The following is a 16,254-nucleotide window of genomic DNA, read 5'->3' on the forward strand; positions in this document are numbered from 1 at the left end:
CTTACAGATGAAAGCCAGCTGGGTGACTTTTGGTCAATCACCAGGAGTCGGTGAGTTCTAGTCCGGCTTTATGCATGAAAGCTAGCTGGATGACTTTGGGACAGTCACCAGGAGTCGGTGAGTTCTAGTCCTGCTTTAGGCATGAAAGCCAACTGGATGACTTTGGGCCGGTCACCAGGAGACTGAGAGTTCTAGTCCCACCTTATGCATGAAAGCTAGCTGGGTCCCTTTGAGCCAATCACCAGGAGATTGGGAGTTCTAGTCCTGCCTTAGGCATGAAAGGTTAGTTTGGGTCAGTCACCTTTTATCAGCCCAACCAACCTCACAGGGTTGTTGTTGAGGGGAAAATAGAACAGAAGTAGGAGGACTAGGTACGTTCCCCGCCTCGTTTATTAAAAAATAAATAAAGATAAACAAACCAACGCTACGTCTTTTCCTCCAATACTAGATTAATATGAATTATAATGTGAAACCAATATTCTTGCAGTGCCGGAAGAAATCCATTTCAAAATGTTCTTGGACAACTCCAGCAAAAATGAAATCCTGTTTTCTGACGAATTAAATTCCTTTCTTAAGGCGAGGACCCACCGGTTTTTCCAGGATTCAGGCGGGCCTTGACTTTCACCGGTACATTTAATGACCGTTCGAAGTTACAACGGCACTGGAAAAAAAGGGACTTACAACCGTTTTTCACACTTACGACCTTTGACGCATATTCCCGGGGTCCACGGGATCAAAATTCAGATTACTTGGCAACTGGTTCATACTTATGACGGTCGCAGTTTCCCCGGGGGCCTTTGGCGACCTTCTGAGAAGCAAAGTCAGTGGGGAAGCCAGATCCACTTAACGACCGGGTTACTAACTTAACAACTTGTGGCAAGATTAGGTCATAAAATAAATATAAATATAAATTTGAATAATTTACACAAATAATCAGCTGTCATAAGTTGACTATATCCTGTGGATAAGCCTTGAGTCAGGCCAAAGCAGGAAAGAAAGAGTTAATTAGCAAGGTGCATTCAAAAGCCATGGGGCGAAACTCACTGAAGAAATGTCCTGCTTAGCCAAGGAAATGTTGGGCTGAGTTGTGTTCGTAAACCGAGGACTTATGAAATGTATATCAACATTTTCTCTCTCCTGGTTTTTTTGTTTTTTTTTTCCTTTCCCCCTCAGCTCGCAGATCATCACAAGCCCTCTGCCTCTCATCTCCTCCCCGCTGCCAGCAGCCAAAGCGAAAGAATCGGCCGAGAATGAAAATCTCGAGGTGAGCAGAGAGAATCCGGAACTCGTGTCCGTTTTCAGAGGATGGAGCCGTACGAATGGGGAAGAGGCTTCCTTGGCTTTGCCTGCGTGTGTGTAGATGGATCCGTGTGGTTTTTCGAAAGAGTCAAAAGGCTAGTCACGATCGTGCGACTGAAAACTGCCCTCCGCTTTTTTTTTTTTTTAAACCGGAGTGTGGATGTGTTTTTTTGTTTTTTGTTTTTTAACGAGTGTGATTGATCTGATTGCAAGATTGTCACCGCCATTTTATCTTCTCCACTGCTTAGCAAAACTCATGGCTTTCGTTCGTTTGTATTTCATTCATTCATTCATGGCAAGAAGATTCTGGGCGCATATATATATATATATATATATATATATATATATATATATATATATATATATATATATATATATATATATACATATATATACATATATATATATATATATACATATACATATATATATAAATACATATATATATACATATATATATATATACATATATATATATATACATATATATATATATATATATATATATATATATATATATATATATATATATATATAACGGGACGCGGTGGCTCAGTGGGTTAGGACACTGAGCTTGTCGATCAGAAGGTCGGCAGTTTGGCGGGTCGAATCCCGAGTACCGCGTAACAGAGTGAGCGCCTGTTACTCGTCCCAGCTTCTGCCAACCTAGCAGTTCGAAAGCACGTGAAAATGCAAGTAGAAAAATAGGGACCACTACGGTGGCAAGGTAACAGCGTTCCGTGCGCCTTTGGCGTCTAGTCATGCCGGCCACATGACCACGGAGACGTCCTCGGACAAGCGCTGACTCTTCGGCTTTGAAACGGAAATGAGCACCGGCCCCTAGAGTCGGAAACGACTAGCACGCATGTGCGGGGGAACCTTTACCTTTACCTATATATATATATATATATATTGTGTGGATCATAACAAACTGTGGCAAGTTCTTAAAGAGATGGGAGTACCAGACCATCTTATTTGTCTCTTGAGAAACCTATATGCGGGTCAAGAAGCAACAGTGAGAACTGGACACGGAACCACTGATTGGTTCAAAATTGGGAAAGGAGTCCGGCAAGGCTGTATACTGTCGCCCTGCCTATTTAACTTATATGCAGAGCACATCATGAGAAAGGCAGGGCTAGATGAATCAAAAGTTGGAATTAAGATTGCCGGAATAAATATCAACAACCTAAGATACGCAGATGATACCACTCTAATGGCAGAAAGTGAAGAAGAACTAAAGAGCCTCTTGTTGCAGGTGAAGAAGGAGAGTGCAAAACTTGGGTTGAAACTTAACATTAAGAAAACCAAGATCATGGCATCTGGCCCTCTCAATTCCTGGCAAATAGATGGGGAAGAAATGGAGGTAGTGACAGATTTTATTTTCCTGGGCTCCAAGATCACTGCAGATGGGGACTGTAGCCAAGAAATTAAAAGACGCTTGCTCCTTGGGAGGAAAGCCATGGCAAATCTAGACAGCACACTTAAAAGCAGAGACATCACCCTGTCAACAAAAGTGCGTATAGTCAAGGCTATGGTCTTCCCAGTTGCAATGTATGGCTGTGAAAGTTGGACCATAAGAAAGGCTGAGCGCAAAAGAATTGAGGCCTTTGAACTCTGGTGCTGGAGAAGACTCCTGCGAGTCCCTTGGACTGCAAGGCGATCAAACCGGTCAGTCCTAGAGGAGATCAATCCTGACTGCTCTTTAGAAGGCCAGATCCTGAAGCTAAAACTCAAATACTTTGGCCACCTAATGAGAAGGAAGGACTCACTGGAGAAGAGCCTAATGCTGGGAAAGATCGAGGGCAATAGAAGAAGGGGACGACAGAGAATGAGGTGGCTGGATGGAGTCACTGAAGCAGTAGGCGTGAGCTTAAATGGACTCCAGAAGATGGTAGAGGACAGGAAGGCCTGGAGGAATGTTGTCCATAGGGTCGCGATGGGTCGGACACGACTTCGCAGCTAACAACAACAACAACAACAATATATATATATATATATATATATATATATATATATATATATATATATATATATATATATATATATATATATATATATATATATAAATGTATATACATATGTGTGTGTGTAGATGTAGATGTATTTGTATATGTATATGTGTATGTATGTATATGTAAGTGTATGTGTATGTGTATATGTATATGTGTATGTATGTATATGTAAGTGTATGTGTATGTGTATATGTATATCTGTGTGTATGTATATGTAAGTGTATGTGTATGTGTATATGTATATCTGTGTGTATATGTGTGTGTGTGTCTGCGCATGTCTGTTTGTATGCTGACTCAGGAATTCTGGGAGTTGTGTGTGTGTAGATGTATATGTGTATGTATGTATGTATATGCATATGTAAGTGTAAGTATGTGTATATGTATGTGTGTATGTGTCTGTGTGTGTGTCTGTACGTGTGTATGCTGACTCAGGAATTCTGGGAGTTGTGTGTGTGTGTAGATGTATATTTGTGTATGTATATGTATGTATGTATATGTAAGTGTGTGTATATGTACATATGTGTGTGTGTATGTATATATGTGTGTATATATATATATATATATATATATATATATATATATATATGTCTGTGCATATATATGTGTGTGTGTATATATATGTGTAACTGTGTGTATATATATGTGTTTGTGTGCACATGTGTGTGTGTGTGTATGCTGACTCAGGAATTCTGGGAGTTGTGTGTGTGTAGATATATATTTGTTTATGTATATGTATGTATTTATATGTAAGTTTGTGTATATGTACGTATATATATATGTCTGTGTGTGTGTATGTATATATGTGTGTGTATATATATATACGTGTGACTGTGTGTGTATATATATATGTGTATGTGAGTCTGTGTGCACGTGTGTGTGTGTGTGTGTGTATGCTGACTCAGGAATTCTGGGAGTTGAAGTCCATGAGTCATAGAAGAACCGAAGTTGCCTACCCCTGTATGCCTTGCTTTTGGGGAAACAGGGTAAATCCGTTGAATTCCTGACCCTTCTTTTAAATATCGTTTTTTTCCCCAGCAAGACCTTTGCACATTCTTAATATCACGAGCATGTAAGAACTCTACACTGGGAAACTATTTGTACTGGTAAGTAAGCTTATTGAACTTCTCAGTGCTGACAATTGTTGACAGGTGCAATTTTAATAGACTCAGAAATACAGAGTTCCTTGGTATTAATCAGTGTGGAATCCGGCATCCAGTTTTGGTCACCACACTGTAAAAAAGACACTGAGATTCTAGAAAGAGGGCAGAGAAGAGCAGCAAAGATGATCAGGGGACTGGAGGCTAAAACATATCAGGAACCGTTGCTGGAATTGGGTATGTCTAGTTTAATGAAGACAAAGATAAAGGGTGACATAATAGCAGCCTTCCAGTATCTCAGGGGTTGCCCCAAAGAAGAAGGAGTCAAGCTATTCTCTAAAGCGCCTGAAGGCAGGACAAGAAGCAGTGGATGGGAACTAATCAAGGTCAGAAGCAACCTGGAACTAAGGAGGAAATTCCTGACAGTTGGAACAATTAACCAGTGGAACAACCTGACTCCAGAACTTGTGAATGCTCCAACACTGGAAGTTTTTAAGAAGAGACTGGACAGCCATTTGTATGAAATGGTATAGGGTTTCCTGCCTGAGCAGGGGGTTGGACTAAATAACCTCCAAGGTCCCTTCCAACTTTATTATTATTATTATTATTATTATTATTATTATTATTATTATTATTATTATTATTATTATTATTATTATTCCTCCTACTTACAATCATCACAGCAAAGTCGCGTGATCAAAATTTGGGTAGCTGGGATTTATTTATGACAGTTGCACCTACCTAGGCTCAACTGGTCACCATTAATGACCTTCCCAGTTGGCTTCCAACAAGCAAAGTCAATGGGGGGGGGGGAAGCTGGCTTCACTTAATAACTCAGTGATTCACTTAACAACTGCAGTGGTTTGCTTAAGAACCGTGGCAAAAGAAATATTGTCAAATGAGGCATGATCCGCTGCTTAGCCGCAGAAATTCTGGTCCCCATAGTCGTAAGTCGAGGACTGCGTGTAGATGTTATCTTCTCTCCCCAAACTGGTCCTTTGCAGCTCTTTCTCCCCCAGTCATCCCAGCTTCTTCTTGCCCTCGTGAAAGGTACGTGATCGTTGAGTGCGAAGACCGAGACACGCAACAGAGGGATCCCAAAACTCATGAAATGTACCTGAACGTCATGCGTAGGTTTAGTCAAGCCCTCTTAAAGGTGAGAATTGGTTTTCTTTCTTTGTTTTGTTTTCCCGTTGTGCAATAGGGACATTGGAGAAGCAGGCAAGAAGCAAAAGAGAATATTTGTTAGCTCATCAGGTTGAACCACTTCTTTCCCAAAGCACCAGGAGGCGAGAAAAAAGGGAGGGAAATCTGAAAAAAAAAAGGTTAAATCGTGGCCAGTGGACCAAAATTTATTAAAACCGAGAGGTTTCGTTAGCCATCCAAGTAACTTCTTCGGTCCAAATGAAAATTTTGGGTAGGCAGAGAGTCATGGAATAGAGCCAACTCTTGTCCAACAGGATGGGGAGACGGGGGGGTGGGAGCTTTTCCCCAAAATGAAAAGCAACATGTAAATAAAGGTTCAATCATCCAGGCCAACTTTGGTCCAGTTGCCATGATTTAACCTTTTGAGATACTCTTGGCCTGGATGATTGAGTCTTCATTTACACCGTGGATGGCAACAAATCAAAGAGAGAAGCAACCTGGAATTAAGGAGAAACTTCCTAACAGTGCGGACAATTAACCAGTGGAACAGAAGTTGCCTCCAGAAATCATGGGCGCCCCATCAATGGAGGTTTTTAAGAAGAAATTGGACAGTCACTTGTCCAAAATGGTATAGGGTCTCCAGTTTGAGCAGAGGGTTGGACTAGAAGACCTCCAAGGTCCCTTGCAGCTGCATTCTGATTGCAATTGGTCCTTGATGCTCTCTGAGCTTGGTAGTTTTCTTGCAGACATTTCATGATCCAACTAGATGACTTCAATAGTGCTAGAAGGGAGTGGGGTTTGCTCTCTATTTAGATATAAATGGCGTGCCCTCCCAGGCTTGGTGGGTGTGGTCTTGAAAGTTCATTGGTTAGGCTGTGGTTTACAGCCAAGAAAAGAAAAGAAAAGAAAAGAAAAGAAAAGAAAAGAAAAGAAAAGAAAGAAAAGAAAAGAAAAGAAAAGAAAAGAAAAAAAGAAAAAAAGAAAAGAAAAGAAAAGAAAAGAAAAGAAAAGAAAAAAAGAAAAGAAAAGAATGAAAGAAAACGAAAGAAAGAAAGAAAGAAAGAAAGAAAGAAAGAAGAAAGAAAAAAAAGAAGAAAGAAAGAAAGAGAAAAAAGAGAAAGAAAGAAAGAAAGAAGAAAGAGAAAGAAAAGGAAGATAGGAAAGAAAGAAAGACAAAAAGAAAGAGAGAGAGAGAGAAAGAAAGAGGAAAGAGAAAGAAAGAAAGAAAGAGAAAGAAAGAAAGAAAGAAAGAAAGAAAGAAAGAAAGAAGAAAGAAAGAAAGAAAGAAGAAAGAAAGAAGAAAGAAAAAGAAAGAGCTTTTCTTGTCCCTTGATTTACTCAGGATGACAAATCCGTCTGGGTGAGGCATTCCTTGTCTTGTTTATCTAAGTTGGTAGTTTCTTGATTGGGGTATTGCTGACTTTTTGATTGTTGGCCTACTGTTAATCTGCTAATCTGGTTGTTGATTGCTGGTAAGGAGTGTTTCATTTTTGGAGACATGCTCCACACTCTTCTCACACTGATGATGTTACCTAGTTGGGTAATGAAACATCTGCAAGAAAAGAACCAGCTGGGAGAGCATCAAGGACCCACCCCCCAGTTAAACCTTGAGCTACAAACATTCTCTTCCATTAAATGTCTTTCATTTATCATGGATTTCCTTGCCGTTCTACAACCCTCCACCTCTTTCAGTGCAAATTGGCTTATGCCCACTTTTAGAATGACTGTTATTGGCAAAGCTGTGGAAAAGCCAGAAGGTCAGTCAGCCACCATCTTACTACAGGCAGCTTTGATTGCATTATATGTTGAGGGAGTGAAGGGGTAGGTGGGTGGGTGGGTGGCTGGGGGAAGGAAGAGAGAAGAGACATGTCTGTGGAGTGAATGTCATCATTTGTTAGCTACTCAGAAAGGAATTGCTAAAAGCCCAGAGAACAGCAGAGGAAGGAAAGAAGGAAGGAAGGAAGGAAGGAAGGAAAGGAAGGAAGGAAGGAAGGAAGGAAGGAAGGAAGGAGAGAGAGAGAGAGAGAGAGAGAGAGAAAGAAAGAGAGAGAGAGAGAGAGAGAGAAAGAAAGAAAGAAAGAAAGAAAGAAAGAAAGAAAGAAAGAAAGAAAGAAAGAAAGAAAGAAGAAAGAAAAGAAAAGAAGGAAGGAAGGAGAGAGAAAGAGAGAGAGAGAAAGAAAGAAAGAAAAAGAAAGAAAGAAAGAAAGAAGGAAGGAAGGAAGGAAGGAAGGAAGGAAGATGTGAGGGAAAGAGGGAGGAAGAGGAAGGGAGGAAGGAAAAGGAAAGGAAGGAAATGGAGGAGGGGAGGGAGAGTAAGGGAGGGAGAGAGGAAAGAAGGAAGGAAAGAAGGCAGAGAGGGAAAGGGAAATGGAGGAAGGGAAGAAAGTGAAAGAAGAAAGAAAGAGGAAGGAAGGATAAGGAAAGGAAAGGCAGAGAAAGGAAAGAAGAAAGGAAATAGGAGAGAGAGAAAGAAAGAAAGAAAGAAAGAAAGAAAGAAAGAAAGAAAGAAAGAAAGAAAGAAAGAAAGAAAGAAAGAGAGGAAGGAAAAAAGGAAGGAAAGCAAAAAAGCTTTTTTTGGTCTGATTTACCCAGGGTGACAAATCCGTCCGGGTGATGCGTTCCTTGTTGGCCGCCCAACAGACCTTTGTTGATCGACTGGTCCATCTCATGAAAGCCGTGCAGCGTGAAAGTGGGAATCGGAAAAAAAAGGTAAAGATGTCCAGACAATTAGCAATGGACCAGGAACCAACTTCAGCTGTGAGAAGCGCCAGGGTGAAAACGAACCTTGATTCCATTAGCATCTAAAGTTAATTAAACGTCTCCATCCTGTTTGTTCCCTTGTCCCCTGGCTAACCATCCCCTTCGGTTATGTTTGGCCCCAGTTAAGTTTGGGTCCCACCCGAAATCTCAGATTTCTGCACCCCTGATTGAATGAAAGACACCCCCCCAAACCTGCCCATTCACAAATGCATGCCGTCAATTTCACAGAAGTAAAAAGCAAAGAAAAAGAAAGAAACCACATTTGTAAACCTTCTCAGTATATGCCAATATAACACCGAAATAATAGCCGGTATTTGTAGCTTAAGGGATGCGGTGGCTCAGTGGGTTAGGACGCTGAGCTTGTCGATCAGAAGGTCGGCAGTTTGGCGGGTCGAATCCCGAGTGCCGTGTAACAGAGTAAGCGCCTGTTACTCATCCCAGCTTCTGCCAACCTAGCAGTTCGAAAGCACGTAAAAATGCAAGTAGAAAAATAGGGATCACTACGGTGGGAAGGTGGGAAGGTAACAGCGTTCCGTGCGCCTTTGGCGTCTAGTGATGCCGGCCACATGACCACAGAGACATCCTCGGACAAGCTCTTCGGCTTTGAAACGGAGATGAGCACCAGCACCTAGAGTCGGAAACGAGTAGCACGCATGTGCGGGGAAACCTTTACCTTTACTTTTTTTTATTTGTAGCTTGGGTTTTAGATTTTGGCTGTGGTTTTGTTCTCCAAGCTTCTTTTAATATAATTCCTGAACGTTTCGTTGCCAAACTAGGTAACACCGTCATTAAGATTTTTCTTGTTCTCTTTAGCTCAACGGTCTTCAAACTTGGCAACTTTAAGACTTGTGGAATTCAACTCCCAGAATTTGAAGACTCCTGCTTTAGCTCATAAGTGTCTTGTATGCCTGTGTGGTCACTTATTTGGAGCTATATTTGATTTCCGAGCAGCTGATTGGTTCTCTTGTTGATTGGCACTTTGGATGATCTGGTTTCTTATAGATTGATAAGTTGGATCTAAATCAAAATGCTTGTTAACTGCTCCTTTGGTGCAAAATCAAGTCTCAATAATAGGAAAATATAATAATAGGAATATATTAGGAAATGTTAGGAAACATTCTCAGTAGCTTACCTGTTTATTAAATATCGAATAGTATCAACATCTCCAATTTAAAAAGGGATAAGACACTGTTGGAAATTATTGGGAAATATCCCTGCATGTTGCGTCGTTTTTAGATTGGGGGGGGGGAATTAAAATTGGATAAATTACACATCTCCAGAATCTTAATATCTGGAAGGATACTACTCAATCACCAAAGATTGCATATTCCTACAGATAATCCTCTTGAGCAGTTATCTGACAGTGAGAACAATTGATCAGTGGAAATCCTTGCCTCCAGAAGTTGTGGGTGTTTCATCACTGGAGGTTTTTAAGAAGAATATTCTAGAACAGGGGTGTCAAACGGGCCGGATGCATCATGCCGAAACCGCACCCACCCCGTTGGTGGTGATGGGAAAAAACTCAAGATATGTTGCGACACGTCACGTGACATTGCGAGTTTGACACCCCTGTTCTAGAATATTGTATCCCATTCCATATTCTATTCTATTCTATTCTATTCTATTCTAGAATAGAATAGAATAGAATAGAATAGAATAGAATAGAATAGAATAGAATAGAATAGAATAGAATAGAATAGAAGAAAGAATGGAATGGAATGGAATGGAATGGAATGGAATAGAATAGAATAGAATGGAATGGAATGGAATGGAATGGAATAGAAAAGAAAATATGGAATAGAATAGAATACAATAGAATAGAATACAATAGAATAGAATATTGTATTCCACTCCATTATATTCTAGAATATTCCATTCCATATTCTCTTCTCTTATTGAATAGAATAGAATATTCTAGAATATTGTATTCCATTCCATATTCCACTCCACTCCACTCCACTACTCTAGAATATTCCATTCTAGAATATTCCATTCTAGAATATTCCATTCTAGAATATTCCATTCCATCTTCTCTTGTCTTCCCTTCCGTTCCCTCCTCTATTCTATTCCGTTCTGTTCTAGAACATTCCATTCTGTTCTAGAACATTCCATTCTGTTCTAGAATATTCCATTCTCTTCTTCTATTATTCTGAGCATTAAACAAATGTTTATTTCACATGGGATTCTTATTTGCGTATACTGTCTTTCTCCCCTTTGCTTGTCTTCTCCTCCTCTAGAATGAGCGGTTACAGACTCTCCTGGCAGACAACGAAAAGATGAATTTGTCAGAGATTGAACCCATTCCCCTGCCCCTCGAACCTCAAGTGAAAATTAGAGGAATCATCCCTGAGAAAGCGACTCTGTTCAAGGTAACAGCACAGAATCCGTCTCGCAGTCAGCATGATTTGGACGGTGTAAACATATCAAATCTCTGTGTAGAGTCTCCCTCATCCCGGTCATGGTGGTCCCGAAGGTGCCTTTTTCAAAAGGCAAGTCAACTTTCTTTTGTTTTCCCTTGAAGACTTTTCACTTCTCATCCGAGAAGCTTCCTCGGTTCTGACCGAACGGGGCAGGATGGAAGGACTTATATTCCTTTCCATCGTCTGGTCATTGGTGCTCCCTCTGAGAGTCGTTCGAGGTCACCTGGAGGTTTATCTCTGCCCTCCGGGTCATCCGAATAGCGCAAACGAGTGTGGCACCTTCTTGGAACGCCTGAAAGGACTGTGTTGTAAACATGAGATAGGTGGTGTCGTATCCTTCCCCCTCTGCAAGAAATAGAAATCCTTTCATCTTCTGCCATTCGGTCAGAACTGAAGAAGCTTCTCGGATGAGAAGCGAAACGTCTTCAAAGAAAAACAAGAAAATCCACTTGTCTCCTAAAGAAAAGCACCATTGGGAGCCGCCTCTTTGTGGCAGCCTCTCAAACACTGGAATACTGCTTTCATGTCCCCCTCCCCCCCACTCTCCTAGTCCTTTTTTTTTCTCTCTCTCTAGAAAAGGAAAGAGAAAGAATTTGAGACAAGATTTGAACCTCATAGGACAAAGGGTTTACTGCTTCAAACATCCCTTGCATGAAAAGCAAGAGAGAGATCAAGGACCAGGTCACGTCAAACTGATAAATGCATTTATTTGTAGAGGCTAATTGATTCCTTCCCCACCCCCCACCCCCCCACCTCCTGTTCTTTTTATGAGAGACAAATTGCCAGCTAAACAAATTAGGGGTTTTTTTTCCCCCAGAAAGGGCATTTAAAATAGAATTGCCATCTAAGTTAATTAGGGAAGAGAGTTAATTGCTTTAAAGTTATCCTCCTCTTTGTGTTCCCCCTCCTTCCAGTTTAGAAAACAATATCCACTTTTCCGTTCGATTCCAATTACATTATTGTGCCCTTTTAAGTAGCATTGAAAGGTTCAAAAACAGAGGCAGAAGACAAATGATGGGTGTTCTTTCTCCGTTATAGACGATACAAATGATGATATTCCCCAGAATAGGAATATCCTGTCAATTTTATTGGCCTCGACTTCCTTATTCATTTACTTGTTGGTTTGATGGCTTCTATCCTGCCTTTATGATTTTCGCAAATAACTCAGGGCAATGATAGCAGTATGCCAATTTTTGAGAGGCTGCCACACAGAAGAGGAGGGGGTCACGTTATTCTCCAAAGCACTTTAAGGCAGGACAAGAAACAATGGTTGGAAACTGATCAAAGAGAGAAGCCACCTGGAATTAAGGAGAAACTTCCTGACAGTGAGGACAATTAACCAGTGGAACAGCTTTGCCTCCAGAAATCATGAGCACGCCATGACTGCAGATTTTTAAGAAGAGACTGGACAGTCACTTGTCTGAGATGGTATAGGTCCTCCTGCTTGAGCAGGGGGCTGGACTAGAAGACCTCCAAGCTCCCTTCCAGATACTATACTATACTATACTATTCTAATCAATGAACATATGTACCCATCGGGATGCTACAGTGGTCATAAGTGTGAAAGAAAAAAATATCACTTTTTTTGCCCCAGTATGTTGTAACTTTGAACAGTCCCTAAATGAATGGTTGTAAATTGGGAAGTCTCTGTATTTATTTTACGAGTGTACAGTTTTATTTGGAGATTTCTATATCTTGGGAAAGAAATCGCCCTGTTTTCCTCCTAGGAAAAGTTACCTCTTAAGACAATTGAAAAACTTGATTTCTTCTTTTCTCCTTCTCTGATCAGAGTGCCCTTATGCCGGCTCAGCTGTTCTTCAAGACCGAAGACGGGGATAGCTACCCTGTAATCTTCAAACACGGAGATGATTTACGTCAAGATCAGCTCATTCTCCAGATCATTTCTCTGATGGACAAGGTGATATTTTGCAGCCTAGTTATTTAGCCTGGCCTTGTTTTGGACGCGGTGGCTCAGTGGGTTAGGATGCTGAGCTTGTCGATCAGAAGATCGGCAGTTTGGCGGGTCGAATCCCGAGTGCCGCGTAACAGAGTGAGCGCCTGTTACTCGTCCCAGCTGTTGTGATTCAGGGTCAGCCTGTGGGTTCGGCAGTTGGGTCGGATGACTCAGATGAGGGGGAGGAGGGGGGTGTTGAAGAACTTGCTGATGATGGCTTTGAGGCTCCGCAGAGCCCCCAGCCAGGCCCCTCCCACCTGGTGGAGACCCAGCTGTGTGAGCCTGACAGCGTGGATGAAGATGACCCACAGCTGGCCCTGTTCAAGGACGCCCGACGCAGGAGGCAGTCAAGTAGGAGTAAACAGAGGAAGGCAATGGGGCTTCTCGGAAGGAGGGAGAGAGAAGCCACGCCCTGAACTCTTTATAAAGGACTTGTGTGGGGAGGGCTGATTTGCTGAAAGCAACCACTCAGATAGTGTTTCAAAGCTCTGGTATCTTGTTTCGTGTTTTGTTTGTTTTTGTAATAAATTTGGCAGACGTATTCCAGCCTCTTGCCGTCTGTAAAGGGGTTGCCTTTTCTGCAAGGCCGGTAGCAGGCTGGTACAGAACACCAGCTTCTGCCAACCTAGCAGTTCAAAAGCACGTAAAAATGCAAGTAGAAAAATAAGGACCACTCCGGTGGGAAGGTAACAGCGTTCCGTGTGCCTTTGGCATCTAGTCATGCCGGCCACATGACCACGGAGACGTCCTTGGACAAGCGCTGGCTCTTCGGCTTTGAAACAGAGATGAGCACCGGCCCCTAGAGTCGGAAACGACTAGCACGCATGTGCGGGGGAACCTTTACCTTTACCTGTCTTTGGAAACCTAGTTAGTTCCAGAGGAGATGGAAGGGGGAAAAAATCTGTTAAATGTTTAACAAAGATTGGAAAGGACTCCGTCCCATTCAGAACAAGGCCACTCTCTTTTTTACACACACACACACACACACACACACACACACACACACACACACACACACTGTCAATGCTGCAAACATTGACATGTTTTTGCACTGACAATATAAGAGACAGCCTTTTATTTAAACTGCTTCACTTGAAGGGAGGGAATTTTCTAACGACTATTTTGAGAAGATTAGAAAAGCCCGCCTACAGAATGTGAGGAGAGACCTCATATGTAAAACTAATTGGATAATGTGATTTATGATGTGTAGATAAGGGCGGGGATTGTGTGTGTATTACGATGGGTTTGGGGAGAGGAGATTTCGGATTCTGGCATCCCTCCATGAGTGCCGATGTTTCATTGCATTACAAAGACTTTTAGATAAATAATATGCCTGCAACTTGTTTGAATTGTCTCATTCATCGGAACCATCACACACACAGAGAGAGAGAGAGAGAGAGAGAGAGAGAGAGAGAGAGAGAGAGAGAGAAGGGAAGCACAAGTGCCTCTCTCTGTCTCTCTGTCTCTGCCTCTTTCTCTCTCTGCAAATGGCAGAGGATGACTGAAAGAGCTGCATGGGGCTCCAGGGCCGTGGGTTGCCGACCTGTGAGCTAGAAGAACTCCAAGGTCCCTTCCAACTCTGTTGTTCTGCTACTCTGCCAGATTGTTGCTTACAGATTTCTCACCGTGATCACCATTTCTGTCCCTAGCTCTTACGCAAGGAGAATCTGGATCTCAAGCTGACTCCCTACAAAGTGTTGGCTACAAGTACGAAACATGGTAAGAGCGATTGCCCTTCCACCTCCATCTTCTCCCTACCTCCCCAACTCGGAGGAGTAAAAAAAGTACACATAGTCCTCAGCTTGCGACCAGTGGGACCTTCCCATCATGGACATTAAAACAGCTCATAAAAGATCCTTTTCAGCAGTCATTCAGTAAACACCACAGCTGTTAAGCAAACACCGTGGCTGTAAAGCAAACACCGCAGTCACTAAGCACACCAATGGTAGACTATGGGTGCAAAACCCAGAAGTGCTGATTTTTAGCAAAACCGTCACATGATGTGGGTCACGTGTCTACAGGATGCTACAAATGGCCGCAAACACAAACAAACAACCAAATGCTTCAGGGGAAGGGTGACTGTCAGAACTTTGAATCTGGCTTGTAAGTAGAGGACTACCCAGTGGTGGGATCCAAATACCTGAACAACCAGTTCTGTTATGTGATGCAGGCCTGGGCCTCCGATACTTAGAACGGACTTCCGGAAGTGGCATCAACGCATTTCCGGTGGGCCGTTCGAGGCCTGGGAGGCTTCCTCCAGGCCTCTGATGCCTAGAACGAACTTCCGGAAGTGGTATCCATGCACTTCCGGTGGGCCGTTCCAGGCCTAGGAGGCCTCCTTCAGGCCTCCGATGCCTAGGACGGACTTCCGGAAGTGGTATCCATGCACTTCCGGTGGGCCGTTCCAAGCCTAGGAGGCCTCCTCCAGGCCTCTGAAGCCTAGAACGGACTTCCGGAAGTGGTGTCCTCCGCGGCTTAGATTGGACTTCCAGCCGTTTCTCTGAATTCAGGTAAATTTAGCTACCAGTTCTCCTGAACCGGTACGAACCAGCTGAATCCCACCACTGGGACTACCTATATTTAGAAAGTTCTCAAAGAGTCCAGGCCCTCGGCGTGGAAAAAAGACGTTATCTATCTTCTTTCGAACATATACATACTGTCTGTCCCAAAGATGCTTTTTTCAAGAGGCAACTGGACTTTCTTGTTTTTCTTTTGAGATGTTTCACTTCCCATCCAAGAAGCTTCTTCAGCTCTGCCCGGATGGTGGGGATTGGAAGGATTTATACTCCTTGCAGAGAGTTGGCCATTTGCCTTCTTTTAGAGAGTCGTTGAGGCCACTTGGGGGACTGGGGAACAGGGACAAAAACCTAGGTGCTTCTGAGCTGCGAGCGTTTGCTTTCTCTTTCGGCTTCTGCAGGTTTCATGCAGTTCATCCAGTCGGTACCCGTGGCTGAGGTCCTTGCGACTGAAGAGAGCATCCAGGTGGGTCTGCTGACTTGGCTTGCTAACTGAACAACTGCATCGATTCACTGATCAACGGTGGCAAGAAGAGGTCGTAAAATGGGGCAACCAATGTCTGACTTAGCGACGGAAACTTTGGGCTTAGTTGCGCGGGTAGATTTTGGATTCTATGTATGTACGTACATGTGTATGAATGAAAAGACCTTACAGCAGTTTTCTCCATGATCCTTTTTTCTGTCCTCCTCGGGCTGGGCCAAAAAAGTCAGGTGGTCTTTGACTTATGACTGTTTCTTTAATGACTGTTTGAAATTACGAGGGCACTGGGGAAAAAAAGGGACTTAGAATTGGCCCTTGCACTTAGAACCGTTTCAGCATCCCTCTATTCCCGTGGTCAAAATTCAGACTCTTAGCAACCGATCTGTATTTACAATAGTTAAATCACCCCAAGGTTAGATGGTCACCATTTGCAGCCTTGCCAGCCAGCATCTGACAAGCAGAGACATCAGGGAAAGTCAATTTCGCTTCACATTACATCAACAATATTGCCATATTGCTTTAACAACCACATTTCTTAATGATGGGATGTTTACGGAGATTCTCCATCA

At 42.5% G+C, this 16,254-nt stretch overlaps 1 protein-coding gene across 1 annotated transcript in view; it reads left to right on the forward strand.

Moving 5' to 3' along the window:
* The window catches only part of PIK3C3 (phosphatidylinositol 3-kinase catalytic subunit type 3), a 115,960-nt gene that overhangs the window by 43,212 nt on the left and 56,494 nt on the right, over positions 1 to 16,254 (forward strand). Inside the window, exons 12-19 of the mRNA XM_081318701.1 lie at positions 1,174 to 1,264; positions 4,347 to 4,414; positions 5,459 to 5,564; positions 8,147 to 8,263; positions 10,552 to 10,683; positions 12,524 to 12,652; positions 14,338 to 14,407; positions 15,606 to 15,670. Coding sequence (XP_081174827.1) covers positions 1,174 to 1,264; positions 4,347 to 4,414; positions 5,459 to 5,564; positions 8,147 to 8,263; positions 10,552 to 10,683; positions 12,524 to 12,652; positions 14,338 to 14,407; positions 15,606 to 15,670 — 778 coding nt within the window. The remainder of the gene's footprint in view (positions 1 to 1,173; positions 1,265 to 4,346; positions 4,415 to 5,458; positions 5,565 to 8,146; positions 8,264 to 10,551; positions 10,684 to 12,523; positions 12,653 to 14,337; positions 14,408 to 15,605; positions 15,671 to 16,254) is intronic.

Source organism: Vipera berus (assembly GCF_964194415.1).
Source record: "Vipera berus genome assembly, chromosome: 2".
In the NCBI taxonomy this organism is placed as follows: Eukaryota; Metazoa; Chordata; class Lepidosauria; order Squamata; family Viperidae; genus Vipera; species Vipera berus.